Here is a 19,358-nt window from a genome sequence, read left to right on the forward strand (position 1 = left end):
CATTATTACCTGAACAAATCCAATGTTTCAGTAGCATTTGGAGTCAACATTTTCAGACTCTGATGCCTAAAGTTAGGCACCTAAATCGGAGCTTTTCAGTGGTGCCAAGTCTCTCGGTGGATTGTATTTTTAGGCAGTTTAGTTTTAAACTATTAGCCCAAATTTACATCATATTTGTTTTAGTCTAACAGCCTGGGATCACTGTTTGTATTTAATGGGACATTTGAATTTTTTATTATTAGTACTGTGGTATTAGCATCCAGAGATGCCAGACAGTCTTGGGTCTCCTTTTTGCTAGGGGCTATACAAAACACAGAAGAAGGCAAGGTTCCTACCCCAAAAAACTTACGTATTGTGCCATTTCTTAATTTAGATTGTAAGTGTGATAAAGAATAAGGGGGAAAGGGAAAATAATGAAGTGGGCACAAGGGAAAAGTAGTAAGATCAGGCTCTGTGGCTGCCTCTCAGCTAGCCAGTTAGTTGGCTGTTTTCTTCTCATAGGGACAGCAGAAGTGGGATCTGGGGAAGGGTTTGAAGGAGGTTTGCAGGGGAGAGAGGCCTGTGTCACAAGTTGCATATAGTTGCTAGTTGCAGTCATTAATGCCATCATCAAACTGAGGGAACCCAAGAAAAGGTAAGTGGCTGCTGGCCTTTCCCACCTCTGTGTTTAATTAGAGCCAGGGGAATCACTCGGCTCATACAAGAAAAACAAACCATCCTGCCGATTGTCCATATTAAAGTCAGTTTTAGCGTTGTAGAGTTTGATACTTGATACAGAGATTTAATGGACCTTCTCCTTGAAAGCAGAATTCTTTTTAATAGTTTAAATGCATAAATCAATTTGTATTTTATCATCCAGTGGCAGTTTTATGACATGTTGTTGTTATAACCATACTGCTCCCAGAATATTAGAGAGACAAGATGGGTCAGGTAATATCTTTTACTGGTCCAAAATTCTGTTGGTGAAAGAGACAAACATGAGCTACACAGACTGCGTTTGATTTGTGCCAGGGCTTGCCAGAGCTGAGTCCTGGCACCTCTATGCTTGGCAGTTCTGGGCTCCCGGCCAGCAGCCTCCATTCTCTGAAGGCAGCACCTTGGCCAGCAGCAGCACAGAAGTAAGGGTAGCAATACCATATCGTGCCACCCTTATTTCTGCACTGCTGCTGGCAACTGCGCTGCCTTCAGAACCGAGTCCCTGGCAAGCAGCTGCCCAACTTGAGCCCAGGCACCTCTTTCATTTCAAATTAAGCATTGTACACAGAGCTCTTCTTCAGGTCCCACTTTGTCTCAGATTTATGACATGTCAGTGTTTCTCTAAATGAATGTCTCTTAGTGGTTGCCTGTAAAATTCAAGGCCAAGAATAGAACATAGATTCTGACTGGTCCTTTTCCTAGACCTTTGTTCAGACTTGCTGAGCTACATTGTCTCCTTCAATCAGCTCACAGTTTTCAGGCAAAGGACATCCAGGAATCTTTGAAACAGTGGCAAGAGCTATATCCTTATCTCAGATATGATCTGTAACTATTTTTCATTTCCTAGGCATTTGCAAACATGGGACAGTGCTGTTATTATTGTTTCTTTAAACCTGCAGGGCAAAGGACAACAGGTAAGCAAACCACCACCTGCAACCTCTTCCCAGTGATAAACGGCTATTTAAAATTAAAGGGGAAAGAGGACAAGACCTCATAGTAACAAAAGCACCTCAATCCATCAGAGTTTAGCATTAGAGTATTTTCTCTCTCATCCTTAACCATTATGTTTTGATGCATAGAAACCATTGAGGCAGGAAAGTAATTTAGTTTCCTAAATGGCAGATAGAAATGTCTGTTTCTTGCTTTGATGGACTAAGGACCTGGAAGCTGTGGCTGCACTTGCTGGGACTCATAGGAGGGATTTTTTTTCTCTCTTCCCCCCCCTCCCTTCACAACATATTTCTTTTTGACACTTGTATATCAGAACATTTCTTGCAACCTAAAAGTGAAATACTAGATCTACTGATTTAAATGGGATTAAACCTACTTGCATGAGGATTGAATTTGATCAGCTTCCTTCTTCCATACATGTCAAGTGCCATGAACACACATCACTCTGTGTCAATAATAATATGACAGATGTGCCTCAGTTTAGCAATTTGGTTGTAGATTTGAACCCAGATTTTCCTAAAGTTCAGAGTTGTGTGGATTTCGGGTTCTGGTTCAGACTCGTACTAGAGAGAGGTCCAAGTCACAAAGTTTGGATCTGGAACCAGATTCAAAATTGGCCACACTTTAGGGAGGCAAGTGGAGAGATTTGGGATCAGTCTGTCTCTCCTGATTAGTAATGAGCAGAACTTCAAAGAGTCAGAATTCAGCTTCAGTGCAGAGAAACAGCTACAATTTCTGATGCTTAACTACATTATCTGAATCATTGCTGGTGTCCGGTCTCCCCACACAACAGGTACCACCAATTCCTTTCACTACCTAGCTCCTTTCCATCCTGCAGACCTGGGGTTTCATCTATGTCCTGTTCTTGTTTGTTTTGTTTTCTGGGGTGGGGAGGGAGAAATGCAGTGGCTTGCTGCTACTTCGCTGCCTGGATTTCTCAGGCCATTCCTTCCTCATTTCTCTTTCTTTAAGAGTAGCCAGATGGTTGAGGGCTAGTGGACTCATCCATAATCCTGTTTCTTTAGGTTTTGGGGGGAAGGGCAACTTTGTGTGCCCATTTCCCACAACTCTATCATTTTGTGGTGGCATATTCTGGAATGCAGAAAGTCTCCCTATTTGTAGATTCTTCTCCATACAATTGAAACTTTTGAAAATATGCTTCTGGGCACATTGGGTAATTTGGAAATCTCCCGTTTTGTAGGGGGCCTTCATTCTAAGAGAGGTGCTGCACGAGGCAGATGTGGGGGGAGCAGGTTTATCAGAAGGAGAGCTCTCAAACACAACCCCAAAAGGAATGAAACAAAAAGATCACTTTGGACTGATGGATTCTGGAAGTCTCAGATACAGGTTCAAGTTTTGTGACATTTGCCCTTTTTGGTTCATATTTCAGGATGTCATGCTTTTCTGAACCAGTTCACCTAGCCCTGCCACTTACATACCTCACAACACTCTTAACACACAGTATAAATACCCTCATACAGTGACTTCATAGGTTTAAGGGATCACACCAGGTACCAAATTCAGCCCTGAAGTAAGCAGCACAAGTCCTGTTTGAGTCAAGGAGAGCTGGGCCTCTGTATATCACTGCCAAACTGGGACCCATAACTAAAGTACAATAAAAAGAAAAGGAGTACTTGTGACACCTTAGAGACTAACAAATTTATTAGAGCATAAGCTTTCGTGAGCTACAGCTCACTTCATCAGATGCATTTGGTGGAAAAAACAGAAGGGAGATTGATATACACACACAGAGAACATGAAACAATGGGTTTATCATACACACTGTAAGGAGAGTGATCACTTAAGATAAGCCATCACCAGCAGCAGGGGGGAGAAAGGAGGAAAACCTTTCATGGTGACAAGCAAGGTAGGCTATTTCCAGCAGTTAACAAGAATATCTGAGGAACAGTGGGGGGTGGGGTGGAGGGGAGAAATAACGTGGGGAAATAGTTTTACTTTGTGTAATGACTCATCCATTCCCAGTCTCTATTCAAGCCTAAGTTAATTGTATCCAATTTGCAAATTAATTACAATTCAGCAGTCTCTCGTTGGAGTCTGTTTTTGAAGCTTTTTTGTTGAGGGATAGCCACTCTTAGGTCTGTAATTGAGCGACCAGAGAGATTGAAGTGTTCTCCAACTGGTTTTTGAATGTTATAATTCTTGACATCTGATTTGTGTCCATTCATTCTTTTACGTAGAGACTGTCCAGTTTGACCAATGTACATGGCAGAGGGGCATTGCTGGCACATGATGGCATATATCACATTGGTAGATGCGCAGGTGAACGAGCCTCTGATAGTGTGGCTGATGTGATTAGGCCCTATGATGATGTCCCCTGAATAGATATGCGGACACAGTTGGCAACGGGCTTTGTTGCAAGGATAGGTTCCTGGGTTAGTGGTTCTGTTGTGTGGTGTGTGGTTGCTGGTGAGTATTATCTAATCTATTCAATATCTTCCAAAATGTCTCTTTATTAATTTCATACCAAGTCTGTACCTTACATCATAGAAGCTTGTGCAATTGTGCTGCATTTCCTGGCACCTACATGGCAGTAACCTACAAGGTGTAATATTGTGCCTTGTGCCTTTTTCTGAAGTTCTTAGAACAGCTGCTTCCGTTAAACACATCTTCCTGCATTAAACACACAGCATCCTTGAAAATATGTCTTGTTAGATAAGAATGTGAATCAAAGAAAACAAGTCATAGTTAATTACAGACAAACAAATACCCCAGGGATCCTCTCATATCTACTCAAACTCTAACAGGTGAAATGATTTAACAGGTTTAATCACTAAAAGTCATGAGATCAGTGCTTTCCTCAATAAGAATGATTCATATATTATTGTACATTAATTCAATTTGATTGCAGATTTATTCTCTTTAGGATAGGAGGCTCTTAAATATTTATCATACTTTTGTGAAAGGAATTTAGAAATATCTCAAGAAGTATGTATCCTTTATTAGAAAGTAGCGCTGTACATTACTTCTTGAATAGTAAGCATACATCATCAGTGTTAGGCCAGGAGACAAACTATGCAATTTGCCGTAATTAGGGATGGGAAGATTTAATAAAACCCCGAGAACCTCCTTTATGAACCTCTCGTATGCTTTTTGGAACTTGGAAACAGTCTACGGAAAAGACAGACTACACAGCATCACAGCAGCAAAATTTTTTGGCCATATTGTGATAATTTTATGTTCTATCTAAACTGAGTAAACATATTACAATCTGACCCATAGAAAGGTATTCTGGGAAATAAAAAGTTATAATCTGCAAAAAGCCAAAACTGAACTGACCTAGTCAGCACCTCCCCTATTTTCAGAGAAAGACTTAAGTAAATCTCTCAGCTTTTTCTCTACCAGATCCTTCCACATTTATTCCTATTCACTGTGCATATTCATGATGTAGGTTAACCTTATTAATACACAGACACACACACACATTTTGTAAATATAACAACAATAGTTATTGTAGATGTACATATATTTTGAAAATATATCAACAATAGTGTGCAGGAACCTAAGAGATTTTAAAAATCCATACTCTGGATTTACAAATTTAACGTTTAATTTTTTCAGACTGTGATCTCTGATGTGCACTTGAATGTTTTGCTGCCAAGTGTGAAGCAGCTGGGATGAGAATCAGCACCTCCAAATCAGAGGTCATAGTCTTCTCCCAGAAGAAAGTGGACTGTTCTCTCCAGGTGAGGGGGGAGCAGCTGCCTTTAGTAGAAGAGTTCAAGTATCTAGGGGTCTTGTTCCCGAATGATGGTAAGCGGAAGATCGACTGGCAGATTGGTGTGGCTGCGGCAGTGATGCAGGTGCTGTATCAATCCATGGCAGTGAAGCGGGAGCTGAGTTCTTGGACAAAGCTCTTGATTTACAAGTCGATCTATGTCCCCATCCTCACCTATGGTCATGAAATTTGGGTAATGACCGAAAGGATGAGATCACGAGTACAAGCAGTGGAAATGAGGTTTCTCCACAGTGTGGCTGGACTTACTCTTCGAGACAGGGTGAGCAGATTAGCTTTTAGGAGACCCTTGAAGTGGAGCCGCTACTCCTCTGGATTGATAGGAGCCAGTCAGGGTGGTTCTGACACCTGATAAGGATGACTCTTGGGAGGCTTCCTTTGGAACTCTACCAGTTATGACCCACTGGGAGGAGGCCTGGAAGCTGACCCAGGACATGCTGGAAGGATTATATCTCCTGGCTGGCCTAAGAGTGCTGAGGAATCCCCCAGGAGGGATGGAACCTGTTGCGGGAATGCTGAACTAGAACATTGTGGGAAGATAGTCAATCAAAGATGGAGCATGGAGAGATAGATGCATTCTGAAGGAATACATCACTATTTGTAAACAAAGAACATTCTGAAGGGCTGCAGAACTGACACTTAAAGAGAAAATAAAGGCTTCTGAAATCTCTACCTCAGCAAAGTATGTGACTTCTTTTTCTTTTCATTGTGTAAGTAAAAAAGTCGATTGACATTACTCAAATGACACACTTGGAGTAAGATACGATACAAAAAAGTGAAGCAGTTGTAACGCCGGAAACAGATACCCCATTGCCATCTAGATTACTGATCTTTACTGATTAGAAGAAATGCTAAGTGGTGAAACAGACTCGCCTAAACCAGTGTAGGGGTATACCAACCTTGCACTGCTCTCAGTTTACATGCACAATGGTTATTCAAATGAATGGGCATTGCAAAAGGGAAGTAAAGGCAACCAATGGTCCTTAATCTGGAGACCTATTAAATATACTGAATAAAAGTGAGATCTTCTACCAGATCTAATCATAATAATTACACTGAGGGATTCTATTTCACTGTTCTACCTATAAACATATAGGCCCCACTCCTGGAATCAGATCAAAAAGGGCTCTTTCTAATGAGCAAAATGCAAATCCCTCATTTTATGAGTATCCCTGATGGGGCATAAAGTCCCTTGTCCTGGGCAAAGACATACTTTGTTCCCTATTTCAGCAAGAATCATGCAAGACGTCATAGACTATGATGCAAATATATGATCTTCTAGCGTATACAACTTTGGCCCACAAAGTTAGAACACTGACATGTATTAATGCCCTTTTTTAAAAAAAAAAGTCGTATTTTTCAAAGAGTGGGTCTTTATTTACTTAAAACACATGCGGCTGCCCTACTGCTGACTGGAATGTAAAGTTTAACTGAAAGATCACAGAAAATGCTGTACATTTCTGCTGCTACTTAAATCTGAAGCACAATCCCCATAGCAACTGAATCTCCAATTTAACTGCACTGCACATTCTTCCCAGGTGTTGGTGTGGGCAAAGTGCAGAAATAGCTCAAACCAGCACCAACAAAATCTCCAGAGGAAAATCATTTTCAGGAGACTCAAAATATTTGAACACAAACCAAATTTCCCAAAGGACACCATTTTCAGAGGGCCACAGATAATTTTAAGGTTTCAGAGTAGTAGCCGTGTTAGTCTGTATTCGCAAAAAGAAAAGGAGTACTTGTGGCACCTTAGAGACTAACAAATTTATTAGAGCATAAGCTTTCGTGAGCTACAGCTCACTTCATCGGATGCATTTTTTCCACCAAATGCATCCGATGAAGTGAGCTGTAGCTCACGAAAGCTTATGCTCTAATAAATTTGTTAGTCTCTAAGGTGCCACAAGTACTCCTTTTCTTTTTGAGATAATTTTAAGAGAAAGAAGCACCCACAAAGCCTGTGTAAGCTGTTACTGTCGGATATTGTACACGGACAAGAATCACACAAGCTATAAAGCTGCCACATTGTCAAGGTGCTGCACTTTCTGGGGCTAAGGGGGATTCAGGGAGTGTAATTGTTTAGGAAAAGATTGAAGTAACATTAAAAAGACACACATACGTATACTGAGTACATCCAAACAAACAGAAAGGCCTGTTGATATAGCCCAAGGCTTGTGTTAAGATCACACTTGGTAAACAAGAAAAGGGTGGAGTCTGAAATCATTGATCCAGAATTGGTGTGCTAGAAGCTAGCCTAATTGGTGACAAAATAATTGGGAGTGAGGGGTGAACTATTCTACCTATCACTCCTTTTTTGGTCTTTAAAGAACATGACTTTGGGGAGAAAAATTGGCTACGGCAGTAAGCTTCACCATCATGGCTGCCATCCCCCCCACACCATTTTTTGGGCCCCCAGACCACCTTCATCCCAATCCTGAAAGATGTCTTTAGCAGACTGGGCCAGAGAGAGGGCGCCAGAGGCCGTCACCAGCGTTGGTTGGATCCCGACCAACACCTATCTCATATCCCCACCCACACAGTATGTCCTTTTCTTTTTTTTTCCTCTCTCCTATCCCTCTCATAGACTCAAAAGCCAGAAGGGACCACCATGATAATACAGTCTGACCTCCTGCTCTCTTGCCTTCTATTTAATAAGATTCTGGGCTGGATGGCCAAGACTGTATATTTTGCTACACTGATGTAAGCCAGTGACCGGAAAGAGGCAGGTAAAAGCAATGCCCTGAACAGCCTGAGGCTGGTATGAGTTTGCCAGGTCTGAGAGTGGTCGTGCCTGTGTTTTTCCAAAAGTAAGAATGCAAATGGAAGTCAACACCAGAATCAGAAGCTACATTTTCTTTTCTTTCTTTGTGGTCTTGTTTTGTCTTCCAAGAAATGGGGTCGGACTGTACCAACACCAGCAGCAACAACATCTCAAGCCCAACTCAACTAAATTCTCTTTTCCCCAAAAGGAGAGTAGTTACCACCCTTAATACCACGTAAGCAATGTCAAACAAGGGATGGGTTTTTTTTTTCCCCTTTAAAGACTTTCCTGCTAAGGTGAAAGGGAAGTTAAGATTAAAACCTTACTTAATACTTTGATATGGACATAACAGCAACATGAGCACAGACACATGTCAACACACAAATCAACACCCCTCCGCCCCAGCCAGGCAATGGGAGTCAGCCTCCCAGCGCAGGAGCTCTCTATTGTCCCTTGGCAAGTGTCTCCTTCCCTTACTGCTGGGACCTCCAGCCCCCTCAAGTTTCCTCACCTATTGGTGTGGGTGGATGGTATTTACACTTCAAATGCTTTAACTGGTTTTCCTGCTTTTTCTGTATATTTAATAGAATGATTTTTTAATAGTGTGTTTGTCATGGTACTAAGCAGGCTGAGGTCTCTGTCTACCAAACCCCCAACCTTGTTTAAAATTGTTTTATGTTGGACAGTGATTGGGTGATGTTAATACCTTTGAATCTTTGGGCACATATATTCCATCTGAATTAATACAACAGACTGGTGCTCTTTAGTAGGGACCATGATAAGTGAAAATCAATGTAACACTAGCACAAGCCCTAAATTAAGCTGGAGTTTCAAAAATACTAAAAGGTACATTAAATTCCCATAGTATCAAACCCTCCAATATAGCTACACCTCCCACCATCACCTTGGCTTTCTGTCCTCTCTCCAAATGTTCCCCAACTGCTGCCTCCCTCCACTCACATGCACACTTGAAAGAGGCTCTCTGTTCCTCAGGAATGTTGGAAAGGGGTATGACTCAGATCAGAGCCACAAGAGCTGCTGAGCAGAGAGATTGCAGGTGGGCAGCTTGGAGGAGGCTGCCAGCGTTTCTGGCTTCAGCCCACTTTTTTGGCCACTTGTGTCTTTCTGGCTGGCAACTGACCTCTTTTCATATATGCTTCTGTAAATGAAAATGAAGCTTTAAAATGACTTTCTGAGACTTTGCTCTTCAGAAAGAGCGAAACGTAAATGGTGATGAGGATTTTGTGGCTCTGGAGGGATCGGGCAAGATCCTGCACTTGAGCCAGTAGGGATGTGACACTTAATATAGGAATGTACTATGGTTGAGCAACTAGAACCAAATCACAAATAGACTGCAGCTCTGCAGGATTTTTAGGGATAAAACACCAGCAAAAAATCAGCACAGGTTTTGTCACGTGTGCAATCCTTTTCTCTCATATCATATTGTTTGATTTCTGGAGCTGTATGGCTACATTTTGCATACATGTTATAGTGTAAAATGTATGTATTCTTTTTCCTGTATCATGTTGTCTTAAGTGATTTAAATCAGTACATCTTTGTAGAAGATTATATTAGGTATCTAATAAATGAACAAAGTATCCATTTGGAAGTAAAAATTAATCATCTTCTCCCAGTAAATACCTTTAAAGCCAAGTTTCCTCATGGAGCAAAATTTTTACAGTTGAATTATAAACTATTGCAAAACCAAGGTTCATTACAATGAAAGTGCTGACCCACAGCTGCAGTAATGAAATCTAAAAAGTGGCCTGTGTCCACTCAAAACAGCTGACTCCAGGCATTTTATAACATTTAATCACACTGATTGGTTGCAACATCTGGAACAAGAGGTCTTTAGTTTCCATTCTACAGGAGTTTCTTCCCAGAGTGGATAGGAAACCTCAAAACGTTGTACAGCTAGACTCAGTTAATCTATCATAGTACTTACATGGCCCCTTATCAATATAGTATCTGAGTTCCTCACAATTGTTAATATTTTTATCCTCATAATATCCCTATGCGGAAGCACTATTATCCCCATTTTACAGGCTCGGAGAAACAAGTGTCTTGCCTAAGGTCACGTAGGAAGTATATGGTGCATCAGGAAATATAACTTCCATCTCCAAGATGCCATCCTCCATTACCTCTTTCCAATTTTCCTAAAATCTCACTTCTACCATCTTGCCTATGAGACCTGAGGTGAAAGAAAAGGAAAAAATAAACCCCAATCCCATAATTAGTTGACAAAACCATCATGGCATTCACGTATATTGTTGATAGCCCAACTGTTGCCCGCATTCTCCATTCCATTTTTTGAGGTTTGTTTTTTTGGCTGTTTATTACCTTCACCTCTTATATGTTTGTAACAGTTTGAGGAATATGTATTCAATTATGAATTCCTCTTTATTATATGGCAATTATGATTGTAACCTTCAGTATGGATTAAAATGTCTATTTTTAATAGAAACAGGCTATATTTGGGGAACTGAAACAGGACCATCAAAGAATCATCAACACTGAATAACATGTACAACCATAGTCACTGACTTTTAATGACTTTCTGTCAGCAATCCCATATGGGGTTGCAGCCTTGAAAATTCCAGCAGAAGGAAAGTCACAGACTACTTTAAAAGTGACATGCTTGCTGAACAAGAAGAAAAAAAGGACTTGTGGCACCTTAGAGACTAACACATTTATTTGAGCATAAGCTTTCGTGAGCTACAGCTCACTTCATCGGATGCATTCAGTGGAAAATACAGTGGGGAGATTTATATACACAGAAAACATGAAACAATGAGTATTACCATACACGCTGTAACCAGAGTGATCACTTAAGGTGAGCTATTACAAGCAGGAGAGCGGGGGGGGGGGACCTTTTGTAGTGATAATCAAGGTGGGCCATTTCTAGCAGTTGACAAGAACGTCTGAGGAACAGTGTAGGGGGGGGGGATAAACATAGGGAAATAGTTTTACTTTGTGTAATGACCCATCCACTCCCAGTCTCTATTCAAGCCTAAGTTAATTGTATCCAGTTTGCAAATTAATTCCAATTCAGCAGTCTCTCATTGGAGTCTGTTTTTGAAGTTTTTTTGTTGAAGTATTGCCACTTTTACGTCTGTATTGAGTGACCAGAGAGATTGAGGTGTTCTCCAACTGGTTTTTGAATGTTATAATTCTTGACGTCTAATTTGTGTCCATTTATTCTTTTACGTAGAGACTGTCCAGTTTGACCAATGTACATGGCACATGATGACATATATCACATTGGTAGATGTGCAGGTGAACGAGCCTCTGATGGTGTGGCTGATGTGATTAGTGATGATGATGGTGATGGTGTCTATGATGGTGTCCCCTGAATAGATATGTGGACACAGTTGGCAACGGGCTTTGTTGCAAGGATAGGTTTCTAGGTTAGTGTTTCTGTTGTGTGGGGTGTGGTTGCTGGTGAGTATTTGCTTCAGGTTGGGGGGCTGTCTGTAAGCAAGGACTGGCCTGACTCCCAAGATCTGTGAGAATGATGGGTCGTCCTTCAGGATAGGTTGTAGATCCTTGATGATGCGTTGGAGAGGTTTTAGTTGGGGGCTGAAGGTGATGGCTAGTGGCGTTCTGTTATTTTCTTTGTTGGGCCTGTCCTGTAGTAAGTGACTTCTGGGTACTCCTCTGGCTCTGTCAGTCTGTTTCTTCACTTCAGCAGGTGGGTATTGTAGTTGTAAGAATGCTTGATAGAGATCTTGTAGGTGTTTGTCTCTGTCTGAGGGGTTGGAGCAAATCTGGTTGTATCGTAGAACTTGGTTGTAGACAATGGATCATGTGGTGTGATCTGGATGAAAGCTGGAGGCATGTATGTAGGAATAGTGGTCAGTAGGTTTCCAGTATAGGATGGTGTTTATGTGACAATTGCTTATTAGCACCGTAGTGTCCAGGAAGTGGATCTCTTTTGTGGACTGGTCCAGGTTGAGGTTGATGGTGGGATGGAAATTGTTGAAATCATGGTGGAATTCCTCAAGGGCTTCTTTTCCATGGGTCCAGATGATGAAGATATCATCAGTGTAGTGCAAGTAGAGTAGGGGCATTAGGGGATGAGAGCTGAGGAAGCGTTGTTCTAAGTCGGCCATAAAAATGTTGGCATACTGTGGCGCCATGCGGGTACCCATAGCAGTGCTGCTGATTTGAAGGTATACATTGTCCCCAAATGTGAATAGTTATGGGTGAGGACAAAGTGACAAAGTTCAGCCACCAGTTTTACCGTGACATTATCGGGGATACTGTTCCTGACGGCTTGTAGTCCATCTTTGTGTGGAATGTTGATGTACAGGGCTTCTACATCCATAGTGGCCAGGAGGGTGTTTTCAGGAAGATCACCGATGGAGTGTAGTTTCTCAAAATGTCAGTGGTGTCTCGAAGATAGCTGGGAATGCTGGTAGCGTAGGGCCTGAGGAGAGAGTCTACATAGCCAGACAATCCTGCTGTCAGGGTGCCAATGCCTGAGATGATGGGGTGTCCAGGATATCCAGGTTTATGGATCTCGGGTAGCAGATAGAATACCCCAGGTTGGGGTTCCAGGGGTGTGTCTGTGCGGATTTATTCTTGTGCTTTTTCAGGGAGTTTCTTGAACAAATGCTGTAGTTTCTTTTGGTAACCCTCAGTGGGATCAGAGGGTAATGGCTTGTAGAAAGTGGTGTTGGAGAGCTGCCTAGCAGCCTCTTGTTCATATTCATGATGATGACAGCACCTCCTTTGTTAGTCTTTTTGATTATGATGTCAGAGTTGTTTCTGAGGCTGTGGATGGCATTGTGCTGTGCAATTGGCAAGTGATGCTGCTTTTCCACAATTTCAGCCCGTGCAAGTCGGCGGAAGCACTCTATGTAGAAGTCCAGTCTGTTGTTTCAACCTTCAGGAGGAATCCACCCAGAATCTTTATTTTTGTCTTGGTAGGAAGCTCTCTGTGGGTTAGTATGTTGTTCAGAGGTGTTTGGAAATATTCCTTGAGTTGGAGGCAACGAAAGTAGGATTCTAGGTCACCAAAGAACTGTATCATGTTCGTGGGGGTGGAGGGGCAGAAGGAGAGGCCCCGAGATAGGACAGATTCTTCTGCTGGGCTAAGAGTATATTCGGATAGATTAACAATATTGCTGGGTGGGTTAAGAGAAACACTGTTGTGGCCCCTTGTGGCATGTACTAGTTTAGATAGTTTAGTGTCCTTTTTCTTTTGTAGAGAAGCAAAGTGTGTGTTGTAAATGACTTGTCTAGTTGTCTCATTCACCTGCACATCTACCAATGTGATATATGCCATCATGTGCTAGCAATACCCCTCTGCCATGTACATTGGTCAAACTGGACAGAGTGATAACTCTGGTTACAGTGTGTATGGTAATACCTATTGTTTCCTGTTCTCTGTGTATATAAATCTCCCCACTGTATTTTCCACTGACTGCATCCGATGAAGTGAGCTGTAGCTCAGAAAAGCTTATGCTCAAATAAATTTGTTAATCTCTAAGGTGTCACAAGTCCTACTTTTCTTTTTGCGAATACAGACTAATATGGCTGCTACTCTGAAACCTGAGCAAGAAGAGCCATTTAATCACCAGAACCAGAAGACTCAGCAGGAGGAGTGGAGGCAGGAGGATGTGGCCTCCCTTAAGAACTTAGACCAAACGTAGAGACTCACAAAAAGGGGTGAGACCATACTAAGGGGGATTGTGTTCAGGAGTTTGTTTTGCCTGGATCTGTAACTCTTGTGATATCTATGAGTAAAGTGTGTGTTTAAGATGTTCCTTTGTGAAATCTATGTTCCTTACTTTAACTGCCATGAGTCCTCAAAGAGTTAAACTGTAATCCAGAGTGCCCACAAAGGTGAACTCTGGGAGAATATGCATTGGTCTCATGGTCAAAGGCAGGTGGACTGTGTGGGTCTCATCCCAAGTAGGGGTGCCAGACTGGGAGTTTGTATCCTGGGAGCGTGCCCAAGAGGCCAAGAACTTTTGGACACTGCTTGGATCCATGTGATGTGAAAGCATGGTGGAGGGTCCAATGGTTAGGTCTAGTTATAACAGCCTGGTGACCCTCTGGAAGTGGAACTCAGCCAGGGCTGCAACAGGCATATTACATTTAGAGTGCCTCTTCTTTGGGATAGCAATACATCTTTACTTGTTTTTACGTTTGGTTATGTCAACTAATAACTAACTGTAGCTGGAATTTTCAAAATCACTGAGGGTGAGCCTAATTCTGATAAAACTCCCAATAACATTAACCAGAGCAGAGTTAGACAATGCTGAGCACTTCTGAGAGTCCCATGCAACAAAAACAATATTTATTATTTTAATACTTCAGTATTAAAAATGTTGACATGCTCTGTGTACCTTAACCAGGCCCTAAATCAACCAGTCCTCCAACGTGTATATTTTTCTTTATAAGTAACATGGATTTCCATTTTTATTTTCAAGGCACTAAATAATGATGTTCACTCGATGAACATTCAGATATAGCACTTCCATGTTTTAGTACACTGAAATAATACTCACTAAACGGTAGAGCCACTTTCCATGCACATTCCACCATTTCTGCATTTTATTAAACTGCATGGGGAATCTTCACATTGTCCTACACTGCGACCTGCATTGGGATGGCCTTCCGGAATACCGGGTGATTTAAATTGGTGATCCTTTCCAGTGCGAACTTCTATGTCAAAAATACATCCTGGAAAAAGAAAAGGGAAGGGAATAAGCCTCAAAATACAAATAGAAAGTGAAAACAAAAGAAGTAGGAGTATGGTTGTGTTTGCTATGCAGGAAGTTGTCTGGCCCCAGTATAGGGTATTCTGGATTGTGTTTCTCTCAGTCTCCCCTGTTGAAGCTGTTCCACTATGTATAACAATTAAATAGTCAGTAAGCCAGACAGAGTGCCTTTATAGCCCGATGACTGGTGCACTCACCTGAGATGTGGGAAAGTCATGTTCAAGTTCCAGCTCCAAATCAAGAGATTTGAAATGGGGTCTCGTGTGTCCCAGGTGAGTGTACTGGCTACTGGATATTTTGAAACATATTCTCGCCCTTGCCAGCTGTCTTTTGTGTGAGTTAGGTGTGCTCTGAGCATGGCTATCTGATTGGGCCTCATGGGTGAGCTATGAGGAGAATGCCTAATTTGAGAATCCCCCCCAGGGTTTAGGTACGAGGAAGGTCTCTGAAAAGCTTAATTATGGAGTGGTGTCAGGACTTGAGCAGCGTTGTGCATGTCCAACAGCAGAAATATGGGCACCTATAGGATTGGGCAGCAGCAGAGCAGTGATCTTGAGAAAGTTAGTGGTACTTTAATAAGAACGTAATAATGCCCATACTGGGTCAGACCAAAGGTCCAGTCTTCCAAAAGTGGCCAATGCCAGGTGCTTCAGAGGGAATGAACAGAATAGGCAATCATTGACTGATCAATCCCAAGTCATCCACTCCCAGCTTCTGGCAATCAGAAGCTAGGGACATTCAGAGCATGGGGTTGCATCCCTGACCAACTTGGCTAATAGCCATTGATGAACCTATCCTCCAAGAACTTATCTAGTTCTTTAAAAATTTGGCCTTCACAACATCCCCTGGCAGTGAATTCCAAAGGCTGACTGTGCATTGTAGGAAGAAGTACTTCCTTTTATTTGTTTTAAACCTGTTGCCTATTAATTTCATTAGGTGACCACTGGTTCTTGTGTTATGTGAGGGAGAAAATAACACGCCCCTATTCACTTTCTCCACACCATTCACAACTTTATAGACCTCTATCATATCACCCCTAGTCATCTCTTTTCCAATATGAAAAATCCCAGTCTTTTAAATCTGTCCTCCTACAGAAGCTATTCCATATCCCTAATAATTTTTGTTGCCTTTCTCTGTACCTTTCCCATTCTAATAAATCTGTTTTGAGATGGGGTGACCAGAACTGGATGCAGTATTCAAAGTGAGGGCCTACCGTGGATTTATATAGTGGCATGATGAGCTTTTCTGTCTTATTATCTATCCCTTTCCTTATGGTTCCTAACATTGTTAGCTTTTTTGACTGCCACTGCACATTGAGCGGCTGTTTTAGAGAACTATCCACAATGACTCCAAGCTCCCCTTCTTGAGTGGTAATAGCTAATTTAGACCCCATAATTTTGTATGTATAGTTGAGATATGTTTTCCAATGTGCATTAGTTTGCATTTATCAACACTGAATTATATCTGCCATTTTGTTGCACAGTCACCAAGTTTTGGCAGATCCCTTCATAACTCTTCTGTCTGCTTTGAATTTAACTATCTTGAATAATTTTGCATCATCTGCAAATTTTGCCACTTCACTGTTTACCCTTAGATTAGTTATGAATGAATTGAACAGCACAGGTTTCAGTATAGATCCCAGGGGGACATCACTATTTACTTCTCTCCATTCTGAAAAATGACTATTTATTCCTACCCTTTGTTTTCTGTCTTTTAATCATTTACTGATCCATGAGAGGACCTTTCCGCTTGATGTTGGATGTAGGCACCTAAGGAGACAGTTAGGTGCCTAAGTACCTTTGTGGATCTAGCTCTAAGCATCTAACGCATGGTATTTAGGCACCTAACTAACATTGATTTCAGTGGGACTTGGATCAGATCACAAATGTAGTTAGGTGCCTAAGTCATTTTCAAAAATGAGAATTATCCATTTAGGCCTTGTGGTGGTGATCAGAGCAACTCATATGTATGTTTAGAAATCTGGGCCTGGGGCACTTTTGAAAATTTTATCCCTGAGCTACTCTCAAACATTTACTGGTTTAAACTACAGGTCCAATTTTAAACTGCTCTGGTTAATCAGTGTAACTTTGTGCAGGGACACAGCTTTTTCAACTGGTTTGTATCAGTTCAGTTTAAGAGATAATGAATACCCACAGCACTTATTGAAATTGGAAAAGCCGGTATTCAGCACTGCAGGGATTAGGCACTACCTTAATTTTGCATGATTTGTTGAAATCATAGAGGAAGAAGACTTGCAACTGATAGAGATGATGGATGTCAAGGGGTTTACCCAATGCCAGTATTTGTGCACTTTCAACAGTTACAGAGAACATACTAAATATTCCCACTGTTTGTGTCAGTCTGGGTATTTATCATCAACATTTTATTTATCATATGCACCCATTCAGGCCTCCTATCCTTGCTGGGACTAAAATTGAATGTAATTTCTCTATTCTTAAAATGTATGGATATAATTCTGAACTGGTTGCATTTATGTACCCATTCATCACTAGGACATTTGACTTTCAAATCCTTTTTACTATTTGTTGTATTGGATTTCTTCCTTTGGCCAGATTATTTATCTGCTAAGAATTGGTAGAGCACAGGGACCTTTTTATGCTCCAGTGACATAGGCAATTGCTGGCATTTAGTAGGTTAAAGACCTATTTTGGATATTAGGAAACACTATTTCACTAGGAGGATGGTGAAGCACTGGAATGGGTTACCTAGGGAGGTGGTGGAATCTCCATCCCGAGAGGTTTTTAAGGCCCAGCTTGACAAAGCCTTGGCTGGGATGATTTAGTTGGTGTTGATCCTGCTTTGAGAGGGGGATTGGACTAGATGACCTCCTGAGGTCTCGTCCAACCCTAATATTCTATGACTCTATGAAAGACAGGCTACTGTAAGTTCTGTAGCTAGTTTTCTCCCTTATACAGGTGCCAGATTCCCAGATATCTACAGAAGAGAGGCATAAGCATATTATAGCAGGATTTTATTACAAGAAGGATGTGGAAAAATTGGAAAGAGCCCAGCGGAGGGCAACAAAAATGATTAGGGGGCTGGAACACATGACTTATGAGGAGAGGCTGAGGGAACTGGGGAACTTTGTTTAGTCTGAAGAAGAGAAGAATGAGGGGGGATTTGATAGCTGCTTTTAATTACCTGAAAGGGGGTTCCCAAGAGGATGGATCTAGACTGTTCTCAGTGGTACCAGATGACAGAACAAGTAGTAATGGTCTCAAGTTGCAGTGGGGGAGGTTTAGGTTGGATATTAGAAAATGTTTTCATTAGGAGGGTGGTGAAACACTGGACTGGGTTACTTAGGGAGGTGGTAGAATCTCCTTCCTTTGAGTTTTTTAAGGTCAGGCCTGACAAAGCCCTGGCTGGGATGATTTAGTTGGGGATTGGTCCTGCTTTGAGCAGGGAGTTGGACTAGATGACCTCCTGAGGTGCCTTCCAACCCTGATATTCTATGATTCTATGCTATGTTAAATACTAATGAATTATACATTGTGTAGAATTTTAACACCTAGTTCTTCTCATTGTTGAGTAGTCGGGTGATGAGGGGGCCTATATAAATAAGTGTGCAGAATAGGGCGCATGTGTCACCTTAGACATTCCTAAGACATTGTGCCACATTGCAAAAGCTGTGTGGATTGTGATCATTTCTCAGGTCATAGGTGCTGGAAAGTACTGGGGGTACTGTTGCACTCCTTAGCTTGATTCCATTATATGCAGGGTTTACAGTTTGGTTCAATGGCACTCAGCATCCCCATTGTACAAATTGTTCCAGCACCCCATCTCAGGTTCCAAATATTTAGTTAGCACAGACAGCAAACCTTTTGGTTCATAGAGTACCGGCTTTTTACTCATATATTTTCTCCCCTTACATATATTTATCTTCACTGTTTTTCCCTACTCTCTTTTGTGTCCTCCTCTTTTCTATAGCATTGTCTCTCTTCCATTCACACACCAAGCCAGTCTGCTCTCTTCTCCAAGTCCCACCCACATCCAGACTTCTTCCTGCTCTATTGGGCCCATCTCATGTCTCCTTCCCCTCCAACTCTAGGTCTTCTGTCTTTTCCCACATGCTATAGGCCCCTCCTCATTCTGCTGGCCACTCGTCTGAGAAAGAGGGAAACTAGTGGGCAGGAGCTGAGAGCAGCACTAACTCATCTTCCCTGCACACTGCTGCAGCAGAGATGGAGGAAATGCAGCAAAATCAAGGGCCAGGCAGGATGGTCCCGCAGGCCAGATGTGGCCCGCAGGCTGTAGTTTGCCCACCTCTGGTTTATCGTCTTCTGCTAGACAATATGCTTTAAACCAGGGGTCTCAAACTCAAATGACCACAAGGGCCACATGAGGACTAGTGCATTGGCTCGAGGGCCGAATCATTTACACACCCACCCCTCGCTGCCTCTAGCCCCGCCCCCACACCACCCCTTCCATGAGGCCCTGCCCCTGTCCC

General features: G+C 42.0%; 1 protein-coding gene across 1 annotated transcript in view; it reads right to left on the reverse strand.

Annotated features, from left to right (window-relative positions):
* The window catches only part of LOC122459436 (protein eyes shut homolog), a 196,089-nt gene that overhangs the window by 31,856 nt on the left and 144,875 nt on the right, over positions 1 to 19,358 (reverse strand). The window contains exon 6 of the mRNA XM_043511471.1: positions 14,678 to 14,852. Coding sequence (XP_043367406.1) covers positions 14,678 to 14,852 — 175 coding nt within the window. The remainder of the gene's footprint in view (positions 1 to 14,677; positions 14,853 to 19,358) is intronic.

This window comes from Dermochelys coriacea, chromosome 3 (genome assembly GCF_009764565.3).
Source record: "Dermochelys coriacea isolate rDerCor1 chromosome 3, rDerCor1.pri.v4, whole genome shotgun sequence".
Lineage (NCBI taxonomy): Eukaryota > Metazoa > Chordata > Testudines > Dermochelyidae > Dermochelys > Dermochelys coriacea.